We start from the raw sequence: 17,536 nt of genomic DNA, 5'->3' as shown, positions 1-17,536 counted from the left end.
TTTTAACTGTTACTTTATTTTTATTTTTTTATTATTGAATTTAAGAATTATAGTTAAAAATTTCATAAGTTATTTATATAGAAGGATAGAATAACCTTGCATCATCTAATGAAACATAACAGTTTGGACCGACAAGAACTAAATAAAATGACATTTTTCTGACTTTATTGGGCCTGATTGATACTTTCATTAAATCTCAGGGATGAAAATGTGACTAGCTCATATGTATACATCTCAGTTGACTGACCTGGTGATATCATCCAGTCAGATATTTGTTAAATTTTCCAAGTTAATAATACGGGTCTTTATTTAATTGGACAATCAAATGAGGTGATAAAACCGTCTTATGTAAGTATTTTTTTTTAATTGTGAAATTAAATAAAAATGGCAATGATTTGGAATGCAGTGCTGGCAGCGTGGTTTAGGTTGAAATATCCACATGTAGCCATTGGAGCTTTGGCGTCTTCTGCTCCAATCCTCAACTTTGAAAATATGGTTTCGCCATATACCTTCAATGCCATTGTCACCAAAGACTTCAGGGTATCTTTCTTTTTCTTTCTTAGCTGTCACTACTTTTATTTTCCTTTTTGTCTGTCCTAAATGACATCACTCATGCCAGTTTCAACCTATTTTCTAAGACTAGTAAATATTCTTTATTTGGGTTTTCTTTTATATATCCGTATTTTATATTTACAAGTAGGTTTTTGATGATTTTAGGATAATATTCAAAATTGTTGGGATCCTTGAGGCATACTGATTTCTATAGGGCCCTCAAATCAATTACTTTCATCATCAAAGTTGAAATATCATTATTTATTTTTTTATTTTTTTTATTTTAATGTAAGAGAAAGAAATATATATTTTGAAAACATCAACATTAAAGTATGGACCTCTGGAAAGTTTCTGTAAATAGAGGCGTCCAATTGTGTTTTTCAAGAAAAGAAGGTGATAAGAGATTCCACAACTTGTCTAATTTTAAATTTTGGACTCACCCTTTACTTAATATACATATAGTTATAATTCTGAATTAATTTAATTTATTGTGAAAATAAAATCAGAGTGAGAGCGAAAATTGTTACAAAGTGATAAAAGGATCGTGGCTGAAGATTGAAGAGAAAGCAAGCCAACATGGGGGTCTTAAACAACTCAGAAAATCTTTTAGAATATGCAAGTAAGATCACGAACATTTCCTTTTATTTTAAGATGTCCATAAATTATTTATTTAATTTCTTTCTTAATTGCAGAAATTATATCAGTGGTAATGCCCTACATGGTTGGCTTTATACTGCTTATATTTACGCAGCCATGACTGATTATCCAACTCCTTCAAATTTTCTCAGTCCCTTGCCAGCTCATCCAGTCAAACAGGTGCGCTTCTTAATTTTACTTTTTAATATCATTATAATATGACTTGTTTTAATTAATTATTTAATTATTATATTTTGAAAATTGAATGGGATTATCAGTGTCGTTTTTCATATGATTCCAAAAATAATAATATTTTGTTTATAATTGAATTGTATAATTAAATTATACAAACAGATAAATATTATATAAAATAATTATTTTATTCTTAATTTTTTATCTGTTTATATATTCAATTATATATATTAATTGTAATATAAAATTTGAAAGAAGAAGCGTGTTGACTTAGATGCTGACCTTTCACTATGAATACGAGGATGCAGATGTGTAAAGCGATTGATGATCCGACGACAGGAAATGACACGTTTGCGAAGTTGTATGGTGCAGCCAACATTTACTATAACTACAGTGGGAGTGCCACGTGTTTTGATCTGGACGATGATTCTGATCCTCATGGTCTGGGAGAATGGTCATGGCAGGTACAATTCTAAAAGGTTCTCCACTTTTTCTGAGTATCTAATTCTAGGTTTCAACCTTATAGTTTTACTGTCTATTTCTTACCACCACGTGGCACCTGCCCACTTTACTATTAATCTTTAAACACCCTGAGGTAAAAGTTAAATTTATAAACCCCCTCTAGTTATGAATATTTTCAATCCCCAGCAGTTTGTGAGAGTTATCCAAACCTGTCACCTGACATCTGCAGAGCATCTAAATACCATTTTTACCCCTATTATTCCTAAAAAGCATTTTATTTCAAAAAAGAAATGGTATCACTCGTGTTATTAGTAAAAAAACATTTTATTTCATAAAAGAATTAATAAATAAAAAAGAAGACCCCTCTTTTCCCACCTCTTTCCTTTGCCTTTATTATTGGCCAAAAAATATAGTACTAAAACTATGGGAAAAGTAATTATACAACAGAATAAATCTAAATCTGAAAAATAGAAAATAAGTTTCAAATTTGAAATTAGTAAATTGAGAGGAAAATATTGTAAATAAAAAACCTAATTAAGTTTGAGATTTGTGGAAAATTGTGTAGAATAAAAAATCTAATTAAGTTTTAAATTTAGAAGAATAAACCTAATTAAATTTAGAGTGCTATTTTTGGTATTAAATAAGATTTAAACAAATGTTTTTTAATTATAAAAGATGCGTGTTTAGCAATGGGAGATACTGATCAATTAGATGAGAGCTAAAAATTGCTTCTCTTTATTGAATAATATTAAATTAATGGTAAAAAAATAATAGTTTTAATAGATGTTTACAATAACTTTACTAGAAGATAATTATATCTCGTTTGGTTTAAGATTTAAATGTAATGGAAACTATTATAATAAAGGAGAATAATGTTATCCTCTATTCTCACCCTTTGGATCATGATTTAAGGAACCAATCCTAAGGTGTCAAAAAATAATAATTCCTTTTTATAAATTTTTTAAGGTTTAAAACACAGGAATTCTTATAAAATGTAGATAGCTGAAATGCTTATAATACAACCTTAAAAAATTACTCCAATATGAAATTAAAAATCAGATAATATTCAATGAAAATACAGATAATCGAAAGAAGTTATTGAAACTTCACAGGTGAGGCTGAATTAAATTATAATAATTTGTTAGATTGATTCTAATAGTACAGTTGAGTTGCTTTTGAATTGGTTTTGTGTTTGAATTTTGCCAACCACAAACTTAATTAATGGTCTACCAATTATCATGCCATCTGACTTTAATGGGGGCAACAATAATTCACCTTTACTAGAAAAACAAATAAATACGTTAAAGGATATAAGTTTAGAAACGACACATAAGGAGTACCCAATGGGGGTTTGACCATTAATTTAATTGAACTTATTGAAATGACACTAATTATTTATATAATCAACATTAAATATTGTGTTTTGTTTTTCAAAAGGAGTTAAATACATTTTAGTCCTTTAGGTTTGGCCTAGGTTAAAGAAAGTTCACTAGAAAACAATAGTAATATTTAGGTACTTCTAAGGAAGTAACTTTTAAAAAAAAAAAAAGTCTAGAATAACCTTAATGAAAAGATTAGGGGTATTTTAGACTTGTACAAAAGAAAATTTAAAAAACTGAAACACGACAAGGACCTAACTGTTATTAGAGATTCTAGTCTTAGGCCAATTAAGGGTTGTGGAAACAAGTGAAGAAGCCAAAGTTTTCAAAGTTTACTGTGCGTTGAGTAAAGAAAGAGCAAGTGGGAAAAGGAAGAATCCAAGAAATGTGAGATATATATTCAAAGTCACATGCTAAAGTTTAAGTGTTCGTTTAACATCATTACTTCTTTTGGATTTGGAGCCTTTAACGTAAAATACAAAACAAATTTCTCCCACCCTCTTTCAATTTTTATCCAACACAAGTTTGAGTGTCCATGATGGTAACACTTCTTTTCACCTTTGATCTCATGATTTATGTGCTTTAGTTTTGGGAAATCGTTTTACTTTTAACCTCAAATTTTGAAAATAAATTCAAATGACTAATGTCATAATGTTATTGATAAAGTATAAGATTATTGGGGTAAAGCCCATCATTGATTTATGAAACTTTTATTGGTCATTGGGCAGGCATGCACAGAGATGATAATGCCAACAAGTGGGAACAATAAGGAGAGTATATTTCCAGCTTCTGAATGGAATTACACTAACAGAGTCAATTTCTGCAAATATGTTTTTGATGCTCAGCCAAGACCCAATTGGATTACCACTCATTTTGTTGGCCATGTATGTGGGTAACCTTTTCATTTTCCATTTTTTGTATTTTCGTTTGTATATAAACATTATTTTTGTATTAAAAAATGAACAGAATATTGAGAGGGCTTTGAAAAGATTTGGAAGCAATATCATCTTCTTTAATGGCTTAAGAGATCCTTGGAGTGGTGGCGGGTATGAATTTCATCTCCCTCTCTCTATTTCTCCATCATTCAAATTAGATGCTCTCTCATTCAAAATTATTTATGGTTTCAGGGTTCTCAAGAATGTTTCCAAGACTATAATTGCCATTGTTGCCGAAGAAGGTTAGTAAATCTTGTCGGTAAAGTTACACAAATAGATAAGTTAAAAACATCCTTTAATGTCTCTAATGTTAGAATTACTGGTTCAGGAGCTCACCATGTAGACCTGAGATTTTCAACAAGTGAAGATCCAAAATGGCTTCAGGATGTGAGGAAAACAGAAGCGAACATTATTGCAAATTGGATTTCTCAATACTACCATGACTTGGCTCATCTTTAGAGATAAACATAAACCCTTTTTTTTTTTTTTTTTTTTTTTTTTTTTTTTTTTTTTTTCTTTTTTGTTTATCTGTGCTCATATCTGCTAAAAAACAATTTGAGTGAGGGCACAAATTGAAGTCTTTGACATAATTGAATCATGTGGTTATTTTGGGCCAAGAGAGGCTCTTTGTTTGGGCCTTTTAGGAGTTGTAATGGAAAAGCACGTCTGATTGATAAGATTTGATTCACCCAATTTAAGATTGTCTTGTGTTATTGAATTTATTGATTGAAAATTGTCAAGAGATTCCTGCCGCTTAAGTTAAAGGGTGTTTCTTTCACTGTAATTTTGACATGACCTCAAATCATACACGAAAACACTTGTCCCAAATCTTGGATGGTCAAGGTCCAATCTCATCGTCTCCCTCAGAACTCTCAATTCATTAGTTTATAAATGCAGGCTTCCTGCTCATTTACGAATTCACAAACTACTCAAAGATTGTGAGAAGAAGTTACGAAATTTGATTATGGATTGTGAGGTTAAATTATAGACTTAGCATTATTTATTTTAGATTAATTAAAAGTGAACACATAGCATGAGGAGGGTGGAGACCGTTGCACTTGTTGTAGCTCTCTTAATTTTTCTTTGGATTATTATCAAAAGTGACTCTAAATTAAATATGTTTTGAATTAAATGATTGCCAAATAAAAATGTGGTCAATCTGGGATTGAAATTTTGTCCAAAGCAACAATACATTATACAAACTATTAATTAGGGCAGCACACAGAATGAGGTTACCCCATACACCTAACAAACAAAGTTTGACTAAAACAAGCATGAAATTATTTTGACAAAAGCCAAAGAAAGACGTCTTTGAATGAAGNTCGTAGCTCTCTTAATTTTTCTTTGGATTATTATCAAAAGTGACTCTAAATTAAATATGTTTTGAATTAAATGATTGCCAAATAAAAATGTGGTCAATCTTGGATTGAAATTTTGTCCAAAGCAACAATAAAAACTATTAATTAGGGCAGCACACAGAATGAGGTTGCCCTATCAACCTAACAAACAAAGTTTGACTAAAACAAGCATGAAATTGTTTTGACAAAACCCAAAGAAAGACGTCTTTGAATGAAGCTTATAACGTTTTTAATGTTGGTAAATAAAGAGGCATGAAAGATTCGATAATAAAGTGTTAGGCTAAGGGGAATATGAATTGTGTTGAAATTAATAATAAATATTAAGTATAAGCTTTATTTTCAAAGTTAGGCCATGAATGAGACTGGTCGGTCCATTATTCAAAACTATAGGAAAGTGTGTTTGTGGATTGTGATTGAGTGGACAAATGTAGTTGACTACAAAACATGCACCTTCTCCGTATTTTCGTATTTTCATTATCATGTTTCTCAACTCTTTAAATAACCAATGATTCCATTTATTTTTATGATTAAACCATAAATATGAGAGAAAATGTACACTTATATTAATTAATCTCAATTTTGAAGTTTATAACATGTGGGTGACTAAGTGTTTAGACATTGATTCTTTGATGTATTACTCAAGAAATTCTGAATTTGAGTCACCTCAGTTGCTAATAAGAATGACCATTGGAGGATTTATCTTATCGTTAACTTTAGGATCCCCAAAGATTTAGTTAACTTCAAGTCCTAAGTATAATAGATATGTTAATTTAAATTAATCCATATTATATATGTATTAGTTTTTCTTTTGTTCATCTTAATCAATATTATGTCTTCCTATTATTATACAATAATATTAGATGTACAAACAAATCTTACAAAAATTTGTGTACAAACTGATGTGGTATAATATGAATGGATGAGTGAATATAAAAAGTCAAACTCATCATATTCACTCTTCTATTTATTTTGTGTCACATCAGTTTATACACAAATCTTTGTAAGACTTGTTTGTATATGTAACATTACTCTTTGGTCAGTATACATAGCATTACTCTATAGTTAGACAATAGTGTAGTATATTACATTAATGAATTTATATTAAATTCTTTTAAATTAAAATTTTATTAAAAAAATATTTCTTGAATATGTAAAAAGGAATGGTAAGTCAATAGTATGTTTTCAGAAACGTGAGAAGATTGGCTATTTACTTAGCAAATTTGGGATGAAATTCACAGGGACCATACTATTTGATTGATGGTCCTCCACAATCACCATCACAGCCCTACACCTCAATTGCCACGTGTCAATGACCCAATTGCACATCATCTGTTTAAAACGAAGCAGCCTGGCAACAGTAAACTCCAAGCCCAATCTCAACCCTTTGTTTTTAATTTTTAAAATTTTTATTGTGGACCCCTCCCCCTTCCCATCCCATTCTGCTAATATTTGTATTATATTAAGTTATGCCCACGCATGCCTGGCCCTCTGATTGATTCGATTTTGATTGATTTCATGAGCCTTTACAGCCAGGCCAAACTGCCAGAAAAAACAGGACGTGGCCTCTCTATTCTGTTTTGGGTTTAAATTTTTTAACTTAAAACAATTTGTGGCTCAAACAAATTCAGATGTTGCTTCTCAATGGAAACTGGATTCATTCTGATACTCATACACATGCCTTGGGGAATTGTTATTTGTTCTTGTTTTTTTTTTTTTTTTTTTTTTAACTATTTAATTGATATTATTGGGTTTTTTTTTTTTTAATAAAAGATTATGACAAATGCCAGAAATTAGTGTATGAGAGACTGGAGTAGGCCAGATTATTAGGAAATCCGGTGTCCATGAAATTAAAATTCTTTGTCTTTGCAGGAACAATTTTTCATTATTTCAATGTGACAGATTTTGCTGTGTTTTGGTAAATTGAAAATGAAATTGAAGCAACCTTTAATCATATTCTCAATTATAAAAGAAAATAAACAGAAGGGTCTCACTTAGTCTAAGAAAATTTTAATTATTTTTAAGATAATCTTTTTGTTAATATATGAAATGTGTTCCACAAAATATATTTAAATCCATAAGTTATGGGAATGTGACTGAGTTTTAAAAAGCAAATGCAAGATGAGTCAAACCAAAGTCCAATAAATTTCCTAACTTCTCTAACACTTCTCATAAAAATGGCCAAAATTTGAGGTCGTAATCTTGATTAAACAAGTTAAATTGATATATGTAAAGAGGAGTAGACGACTTTTTTCCACCCAAGGTTTGTTTTAACGACACTTCTCATTCCAAAAGTTTCAAAATACCATTTTTTCACTTAAAGTTAATATTCCGTTACTAGCTAAAGTCGATTCTGACGGCAAAAATTCTCTCATTCACCACCATTTGAACTTTCAGTTTTCTCTCTACAAAATCTCTCTCACTATGACACCCGATTTCTTGTCAATTACCTGTTAATTTCCAATTGACTCCTATGGCGAATATTCAATCAATTACCACAATTTGATCCACCAGCCTCCACTATATAAAACCCCTGTTACCCTGACTCCTTGTAACTTACTGAATGCGGACTGAGAAAGTGGAGTCTATTTTAAGTATTAACAAAATATAAACTTTGGAAAAGTAGTATTTTAAAACTTTTTGAGTGGAAAATGTGATCAAGGCAAACCTGGGTGGGAAAAAGTCGTAAAGAGTGGGTGTGAGATGGGTTGCCAAATAGCAAAGTGTAAACAAAACCTGAACTAATCTGAAATTTGTTTTAAGCCGCAATTTCCTTATCCATTTCTTCACTATCTAATCTTTTTTTAAGCCCCCACTACATTATTATTAAGTCTAAGATATCGGCTTTACAGCTATATTTTTTTTTTAATTATATTGTTATAAATAGAATACGGTTCAAATGGAGAGACGTAACTCTCATACAAGGAACCTCCGAAAAGAAGCATTTATACAGTAAGTTTGAAAGGGATCGGCAAAGTTATCATTGTTGAAGTCTTTTGAACAGAATATATGTTTTACCACTTTTCCACCAGACTTTCCATTACCAATATTAGTATAACACAGATCCTTTTCAATGCATTTACCACATATCAACTTCCATTTAATGCTTTCAATAATCATCATAGTAATCTCCTACAAGGGATGTTTTTGTATTACTGATTCTTACTCGAGATCTATTTATCAACAATAACAACATCAAATCTAGTTAGAAGATTGTTAGATAACTGAAAAACAATGATATATATATATACCCTGACGTTTGGAAGTGTTCAGATCAACTTGCGCATATCTCGACCAATTCCCTGAAGTCTTAAGTTAATGACCTTGTAAATCCTCCAGTGACTACCCATATTTGTTATTGAGGAGAATTTATACTCAATCACTTTTAAATAATATATCAAAGAGTCTTTATCGTCGTACCTAATCACCTAGAGGTGGTTTATATTTACGACTATTATTCAATATGGATCTACTAGTTGAACTCTCAAGAAATCACTAAAATATCAGGATGAGGTTATCCCTGGTGAGAATCATTGATGATATTTTTTTTTTATATTGTAAAATAAAAATACCTAACACCCTTAATTTAATAATCCATCTAAAATAATATTAATATTTCTCGAAAACAAGTGTGTATACTATTCATGATAAAATATGAATTGATTGCAAAAAGAGGGTGGTGGACTTTAATGAAAAAGTCTCAGTAAATTGGTCTAACAATGGCTACAAGCTAGCCAGGTGGGTGTTTTCCTTGGGAACTGAGGAAGAACCAAATATAGAAATAAATTATTTTTTATTTTTTATTTTATAACAATAGTATCTCACCAACTTTCCATAATAATCTAATGACGTTGTCTTCTTTAAATATAAATTTCCCGAAACACAGAAAAGACCTCCACGAATTGGATGGCAGATGGATGAAGATTCCTATTCCCAACCTGGTTTAGTTTAGTTTTCTTTACGGTCAAGGATTCCTTTACTTGGCCAAACAGATATATTTCAGAAAGTTTAAGAAAATTTCAGGTTTTGATTGCGTATCCCAACACATGTATGTATATAAATATGCATGGAAGAAAGGTTTTGGACTGAAGGGGTTAGTCCAATAAGTAATCTATGGTTGAGATGGATTGCAGGGTGGTGCACATGATGTCCATAATTAAACTTTTTGTATGATGGAAGCAAATTTGTATCTGGGTGCAATCCCTGAAAATGTGCAAATTAATAACAAGTCTTAGGTGGTGGAACATTTACATGTTGAATTTAGACACTTTTTGTTTTTGGCCCTCGATGTGTATGCAAATTAATAAGAGAGACTTAGGTGGAATATGGAGACATATGGGTTTTTTAAATGAGAAAAAACTCTTGCACCAATAAAACATAAAACTGCTTACGAATTTGTATTAATGGGTCTTGTTTTTATTCATATATGCATCCACCCAGGAGGGGGAAAAGTTTACAGTTCATCACACAAACACCAAATTAAAATACGGTCAAAGCCTATTTGATTGGTCGAATGAATTTATTGTCATTAGCCTGTTTATATCTATTCTACGGCTTATGAGAGAAGCAGAAAAATAACTTTATTTTATAAACTTGATTTAATTTATTAAAACTTTTTCTAGTAAATTAATACTAGAGGGATTTTTCTTAAGAGATCTAATATAATAAACCCTTCTTCTAAAGTTGTAATAAATTATACAAGAAAAGATAATATTAAAATGAAAGTGAATAATTATTAGGGCCAGGGGTGTTGATTAAGAGTCAGTTTTAGATATGGAAATAGATAAGAATGAGGTGACTAGTTGTTTTTATTAGAGGAATGATGTAAAGCTCTATAATTGTAACTAGTCCAACCTTTTGTAGGGTTGAAAAGGGTGTCTGAATCTACCTGGAAATTAAGGTGGGTTTTGTCTGAAACAGACATATCTCAATGACTAAATAAATAAATAAAACTTGACATGAAGATTGATGAAGAAGAAGAAGAATATATAATATAAATATAAATCTGAGAGAGAGAGAGAGAAATGTAGGTGTGAGGAGAGGATTGAAACACGACTTAATAAAAATGGCCTAAAACTAAAGGGTTTCCAATTGGACAAATCTTATCTCATCTTTCTGCTTATTGGAAAAGGAAAAGGAAAGGGATCTATGGGATTTTATTTCAGAACTCCCCAATCGTTTCATTGTTCTCTCTTTTTAAAACTAGGAATGGCCAAACATCAATAATGCTGTAGCACGTGACTTTATACTATTCTCTTCATTCATATTCATATATAAATAATATTTCCTCAAATTCATTTTATATATTAAGTTACACATCCATTGTTCTTTCTTTTTTTTTTTTTTTTTTCAAGGATATTTGTTATCTCTACACATGCTTGTAAATGTACCCTACCATCAATCTCCAAAGTAATGGAGAATGTTTGAAATTTACTAGTGAAACTAAGGTTTCTATTTGTGTACTTAAATTACTAGTTTGAATATAAGATAATGAGGAAACAACTTTTTCCCACCCAAGTTGCCTTAATGACACTTCCACTATAAAGTTTTAAAATACACTTTCCACCCAAAGTTTATATTCTTAATACCTAAAATATACTTACTTTCTCAGTCGGTGTTCAGTGAGTTACCAAGAGCAAGGTAAAAGGTGTTTGTAGAGTGGAAGTAATGAGTCGAAATGGTGATGACAATTTAATATCACCACGAAGTTAGTTGGAAATCAGCTAAAACATAAAAAACTAGTTTTGCGGTGGTGAAAAATTATACGAAGGAAGAGAGATTTTGTAGAGAGGAGACTAGAGGTTCAATAGTGGTGAGAAGAGAATTTTTGCCGCATGAACGATCAAAATCACTTTGGGTAGTAACGAAATATTAATTTGGTGGGAGAATGGTATTTTGAAACTTTTTGGTGAAAAAATTCATTAAGGCAAACCTTTGGGTGGAAAAGATGTTTACTGTAAGACAATCTATCTCATTCAAATTTTACGCAAAAGAGGGAGGATATTCTTAATAAAATTTGATAAAGATTACCAAAGTATCTCGCCCTCTTAGAGAGAGAGTGATTAATCTTTTTTTTTATTTATCGAAGAAAGAAAAAGAACAACGTTGTTGATTTATAAACCATATTCTTACATTAAATTAGAAAATTGTTTTGTAATAAAAAAATGCGTTGTTATTTAAAAAAAAAAAAAAAAAAAAAAAAAAAAAAAACCAGAAAAAGAAGTTACCCAATTGGTGAATAAAAGATGAGAGCAAGAGAAACCCACATGTAAGTTGTTAATTAGATATGGAATTTAGTTAATGATTGACAAGTTATTTTCCAATTGGTGGCTAAAATGAAGATCTGGACAACCCAAAAGATAGCACAGCGCGTTGGATGGAAGTGTCAGGTTGGACCCTCCCCCAATTGATTTGTTGTCAATGTATAGTAACATGCGGTGTTCTTTAATTTGCCAATAAAAATAAAAAAAATCAATTAATAAATATTTAACTCTCTTTCTTTCTCAAGATTCATGTAGTGTTCTCCCCAATTCAGTAAAATTATTTAAACGGAATATTTATTTTAATATCTTCAAAATCTTAAAGTGAAAAAACAAGTACATGAAATTACACTGAAAATAATGATTGAATTTTTATCACGCAAAACCTTAAAGTACTCTCGTACTTAATCACAATCTCTTCTTCTCTCTCTCATTTTGTCATATCTCTTCTCTTTGCTCCATCAAATATCCCCACACTTTCTTCTTCATAATAAGTCATCCTTTGCCCCTCCAATCCTCCCATTTCTCCAATTTATTTTCCTTCTACTTTCTCGCCTTCCAATCATGTCCATCAACCATTCTCCACTGACTTACAAGAAACCCCCTGGTGGCCTCCCAACAACAACAACCTTAAATATGGAATCAACTCATCAACATCCAACTCTTTTCAAAGCAACAACAACAATTCAATTCTTGGCCTTCACATCAACAATTCTTCCACATCACCATCCTCAGCCATCATCAAGGTTTCAACTTAATTTAACCAGGAGAACTACTGTGGACAAGAACAGAGGGGCAGGATGAGGCAGATGCCCTGCTGGCACCAGCCAAGAACGGGAAGCCGGTTGAGAGAGAAACCCATGTTGAGAAGCCCTTAACTCCGAGCGACGGGGGGAACTCAACCGTCTGGTGATACCCAAACAACACGCGGAGAAATACTTTCACTCGGCGGCGGTGGCGACGCAGGGGACAAAGGGTTGTTACGAGTTTTGAGGATGAGTCCGGGAAGGGTGGAGTTTTCGATACTCGTATTGGAACAGTAGCCAGAGCTAGTGTTGACGAAAGGTGGAGCCGATACGTGAAGGAGAAGAGATTAGATGCCGGCGATATAATTCTTTTCGAGGCCACAGAACCGATGGCCAAAGGTTGTTTATAGGGTGGAGACGACGCGGCGTACGGTGGCCCGGATTCTACTAGCGGCAGTGTAGTGGTGGTGGTGGTGGTAGCGGCGGTGGCGGTGGGTGGAGCACAGGGTTGTATTCAGGCTCCCACATCCTTACCTGCTCAACCCCATGGAATTACTGTGCCACACCAACCTGACTGTCTTCATGCAGGTTTGTATTTCTTAATCTTATTATTATTATTCTTTATTCCCATTTAGCCCTATTCGTAAAAACAAAAAAATACCTCTAGGGTAATAAATTTTATCAATTGTTACATGCACGCATTGTGCCATTTTAGGGTCTGTGGTGCAGAACCCAGTTGGAAATTCGAAGACTTTAAGGCTATTTGGGGTGAACATGGAGTGCCAGCTCGATGGGTTGAGCCATCGACCCTCGATGATTCATCGAGTCGAGCCATGTCAAGCCCGCGGTTACGGCAGCAGCAGCAGAGCAGAGCAGTTTAATTACTCTCAGGCATATTCTTCAAACCGTCAATCAGATGGAGGCAGCTCCATTTTTATTAATTTTTTTAAGGCAAAGTTTAAATGTTAGATAAGCTGTGAGTGATATAGTTGTTTCTTCTAACGAGACAGATTAATTTAATAATATGATTGATAATTAATTAGTGAGGCCAAGAATTAAGGGTGAGCTTAACACATGGCAAATGTGTAATTTTTAATTAAATTAAATTTAAATAAGATTAGGTAGCTGATTCAGGGATAAATTATAGTTTGTCATTAACTTAATCTCTATCTGTTTAAGGGTAAAATTAAATTATGAATGAAATAAAAAAATCCACAACTGTCCTTGATCTTAAAATCCACGTTTTTTGTTTTAAGCAAATCCATGTTGTTAATACTGTCGGGGGTATAAGATTGTAATTAAAAATGATGGGGCCTAAATTTATTACAACAACACTGGAGACTAAACAAAAATATTTACAAATTTTGTTTTTTTGCTGGATTAAGTTTGATTTGAAGTGATTTTTTTTTAGATTAATGAAATAATGTTATTATGTGTGTAATTGTAAAGGATATCACTTTCTCCAAGATGTCAACAGATGATGAGAATCGCCAAGGATAAGATCTGGAGGATGTGACGTTCAGGATTTGACTTCAATTGAAACCCCACTTGGAAGGTCAAAAAATTTTTATAATATTTTATGAGGAAAAAGAAAAAAAAAGAAAAAGAAAAAAAGATTATAAAAAGTTAAAAAAAACCTGATTATGCGAGGGGTAGGGCAGTGGGGGGCCCATGCCCCAGAAGATGATGAGATGAGAAGAGAGGAATCCATTTGGGACTGTTGAGATTCTGTCTGAAGATTTTTCATGAAGAAATTGATTAAGGTGGGTGGTGATTGGTGACGGTGAATGTGGTGGTGGTGGGGTGGGTGGAGGTGACTTTGAATAGATGGGTGACAGCCCAGTTGTCCAAGCCCATTCCTCTTTTTTTTTTTTCTTGTAATTTTCAAAAGTGAGAGGAAGAAGATGAAAGGTTTTAGAAAAGGAGAGAGCAAACTTAATTTTTCAATTCTATTATTATCATCATTTTTTGTTTTCTGTTTACTGTAATTCTTATTGTTCTAAAAAAAAAAAAAAAAAAAAAAAAAAAAAAAAAAAAAAAAAAAAAAAAAAAAATGGCTCAATTTTACTCAATATCATCTCTCATTCTTTCATCTTTTTTATCAACAATGGATCTATGTTCAATTTAGCAATTAACTTGAGCAAAATCATCTAAAAATCTGTTTTGTGAATGGTAAAATTAGGGTTTATTTCATTTTCCCCAATGAGATGGCCTAGAATGAAACATATCCTTCACAAAATATCAAAAACCCCTCTATAATTATCAAAAGTCCTACTAGAAAATATCAACACCTCCTCACCAAATTTCGATTAATATTGTCTGAGTAAAATGGATGTAGTTCATTTTAAGCAATCTCGTATGAGGGGAAAATAAAATAAGCCTCGTAAAGTTATGTAACAGACCTCCCTTCCTATGGTTGAAAACTTATCCCTAAGAGTGAATGTTAAGGATAATGACCTTATAATGAAAACTTATAAATCTGCCTTGACATTGGCTTCGTGTAAGGGACACCAGAAGAACCCCTTATCTTTTTATCCCTAATAGAAAGTTTTCATTATCGTATCACAAGAATGTCAAACTTATAACGTGAATCGTTAAATTTCTAAGATTTTACAAAAATCATAAATGATAACATAAATTATAAAATAAAATGACAGACATATGTAATATGAAAACATATATAATGGTTAAATGTTACAAGTCAAAAGTTAGGTTATCGATACTATATGTATAACCCTAAAAACAAATAACAAGAAAGTAATTCAAAATATAGAGATTCATGAAACCAAAGCATAAACATCAGGCAATGTTCAACTCTTGTTAACTGACACAAGGCTAAAAATGAGTTTTGTTATACCTAAATTATAGTATTACAGACTTGAAAAATCGAACTTAACAGCATTTGTATTGTATTTGATTAGTGGGGGCGACAAAGCTGAACTTCTAATCAGTGCAAGAGACCAGTTGGGACATGGAAATCCCAACAAACATCCCACAACCAGATATATTGACACGGCCTCAAAGTCTCAGACCAGAACTAAAATCCGAAATCCTAAAACCATTGGTTCATTCAAAGTTCTGTAGTCTGAAATCCAGCTCAAGTGCCGAACCCACCAAGTGAACTCTTCCGGATTCTATGTCCATGCAGAGTGTTGAAACACACTGACCAGTAATTGATACAAATAGAAAATAACAGAATCCAAGACACAATTGGAACCATTTGAGGCTTAGAGCCCAAGAAGGGTGTTCACACAGTATTTGATAGAACTTGCATATTGTTTATTTCAAATCAACATCATGCCCTTCTAAATGACAATTTCTATCAGTGGCCAATGCTAGATGTGACCCATCAATGACTCATATTAATCAATGATGCAGCGCACCAACTAACAAAAGTTTAGCAACTTGAACTAAAACAAAACTAGTACTACTTATCATTCTGGGTAGGATAGTGGCTACAGGCTTTAGCTTGTGTGAACATGTTATCTATACCTCTCAAGTGAATCAAAAGACAACAATATAGACAGATGAATAAAGTGACAAGATGTACAGATTTTATACATTACCTCTGCCAAGTGATTATCGTGGCCCATATAGATTCAGACAAGAGACTTGTCCATTGACCTCTGCTGCTGATGGCTCTAATGTTTAGTGAATCTGCTAGTGGGAGGTCCCCGGATATGTGTTGTTATCATTGGCCTTAAGATAGTGGCCAATCAAAGGCATTTAGGGGCTCCTCCTGTGTAATTGATTTGTCCTGCGAGAATAATTCAATCATGCATGACTCAGTACAGTACAAATATAGAAAAACCATGTGATTACTTTATCCCACTTGCCTTTTTGTCTTATCAGCCCATCTGCGCTTTTGCAATTGGGGCTTATTGGTCAACCTTACCTTCACCTCCTGCCCCTGTCAAGGAAAAGGAACTCTTTTCCCTTTAATCACCTCAGGAGCCAAAAAAAAAAATGATGTTGATATGTGCCTTGACACCATTAAAATAGCCACGAAAAGCAAAAAACGATGTCAATAGATACTTATGTAAAACTTAGCTAGAAATATAAGAAACCAAAAAAGTAACAAATTCAGGAAGAGATACATCAATATGGAGTAAACTCCAAATAACTACTAAAAATCCAACTGATATTAAGAAAAAGGCTTGACATCATTGAGATAGTCACAGAAAAGTGAAAAATGATGTTGAGTAGAACCTTACTTTTGTAAAAACTAGCTTGATAACTTGAGAAATCAAAACTGTTCCAAATTCCGATACAGGTATATCTGTTGGAGTAACACCAAATAACCACTAAAAATCCACCTGATATGGAGAAAAAATATGCAGTATCTGCAGGACAACCTAATCTTGAGTCCTTGTACAAAAGGTTCCCTGGCAATTTGCAACAAAATGTGCTACTGGTCATGCAAATGAATCTTAATTTCATGTTCCTAAGATTACCTAAAAGCAAGGCCCAAGTGCTAGAAAGACTCCAAGAAAGTCCCAGTCATGAGGTAGATGCTGGTATTTGGAAACGCCACCAATGCAAAGATATAACCTGACAAAGAAGCCCACAAACAGTCTCCCAGTAATAGAGCTCTTCCTTGAAATAGTAAGAGCTACTTTGTTAAAAAGCGGAAATGCAATTTGTGCAAGAGAATTAGCAGTCAATAGTAAGAGTCAACTTCTATTTCTGAGGCCTTAAGCTCTATAAAGTTGTTCAAACTATGCAAGATCCTCCTCCCACCATGTACTGTATTAGCTTCACCCTTGCATTTGATGACACATATTTTCGGCCACAAATATTTTTACAAAACTAAAGATCATCTCCTCCATATATATGATTCTATCTTAAATAGGTAGTTTTACAGAAAAGTCCAGGACTACCAGATTCCAAAAAACACCGTGAAGAACAAAAAGATTTTAAGCTGAGAGAATCAGTGAGAAAATTCTACCCATTAAATGTTGAGGGATAATCCCAGTGGAACCAAAAATGTCTGACTCTATTTCCAATAATAAAAGAAAA

At 32.4% G+C, this 17,536-nt stretch overlaps 1 protein-coding gene and 1 pseudogene across 1 annotated transcript; both read left to right on the top strand.

The window, feature by feature from the left end:
- Positions 1–384: 384 nt before the first annotated feature.
- Positions 385–4,663, top strand: LOC116139485 (lysosomal Pro-X carboxypeptidase-like). Its single transcript, XM_031425147.1, has 8 exons — positions 385–540; positions 1,059–1,171; positions 1,245–1,368; positions 1,689–1,844; positions 3,950–4,105; positions 4,188–4,267; positions 4,349–4,398; positions 4,485–4,663. The coding sequence occupies exons 1-8, from the start codon at positions 385–387 to the stop codon at positions 4,613–4,615; spliced, it is 966 nt and encodes a 321-aa protein (XP_031281007.1). The 3' UTR covers positions 4,616–4,663.
- Positions 4,664–11,178: 6,515 nt separating this feature from the next.
- On the top strand, positions 11,179–16,459 carry LOC116139484 (annotated as a pseudogene).
- Positions 16,460–17,536: the final 1,077 nt, after the last annotated feature.

Source organism: Pistacia vera, unplaced genomic scaffold (assembly GCF_008641045.1).
Source record: "Pistacia vera cultivar Batoury unplaced genomic scaffold, PisVer_v2 Contig351, whole genome shotgun sequence".
Classification (NCBI taxonomy): domain Eukaryota; kingdom Viridiplantae; phylum Streptophyta; class Magnoliopsida; order Sapindales; family Anacardiaceae; genus Pistacia; species Pistacia vera.
The sequence above is the reverse complement of the archived record's forward strand: the minus strand, read 5'-3'. Positions and strand labels throughout refer to the sequence as shown.

What these genes read in the sequence shown, in the direction of transcription:
- LOC116139485 (XM_031425147.1), top strand. Translation starts at nt 385, where the DNA reads ATGGCAATGATTTGGAATGCAGTGCTGGCAGCGTGGTTTAGGTTGAAA. An exon ending in CAGCTCATCCAGTCAAACAG is followed by an intron (nt 1,369 to 1,688) that starts GTGCGCTTCTTA and finishes ACGAGGATGCAG; the next exon opens with ATGTGTAAAGCGATTGATGA. An exon ending in GATCCTTGGAGTGGTGGCGG is followed by an intron (nt 4,268 to 4,348) that starts GTATGAATTTCA and finishes TTATGGTTTCAG; the next exon opens with GGTTCTCAAGAATGTTTCCA.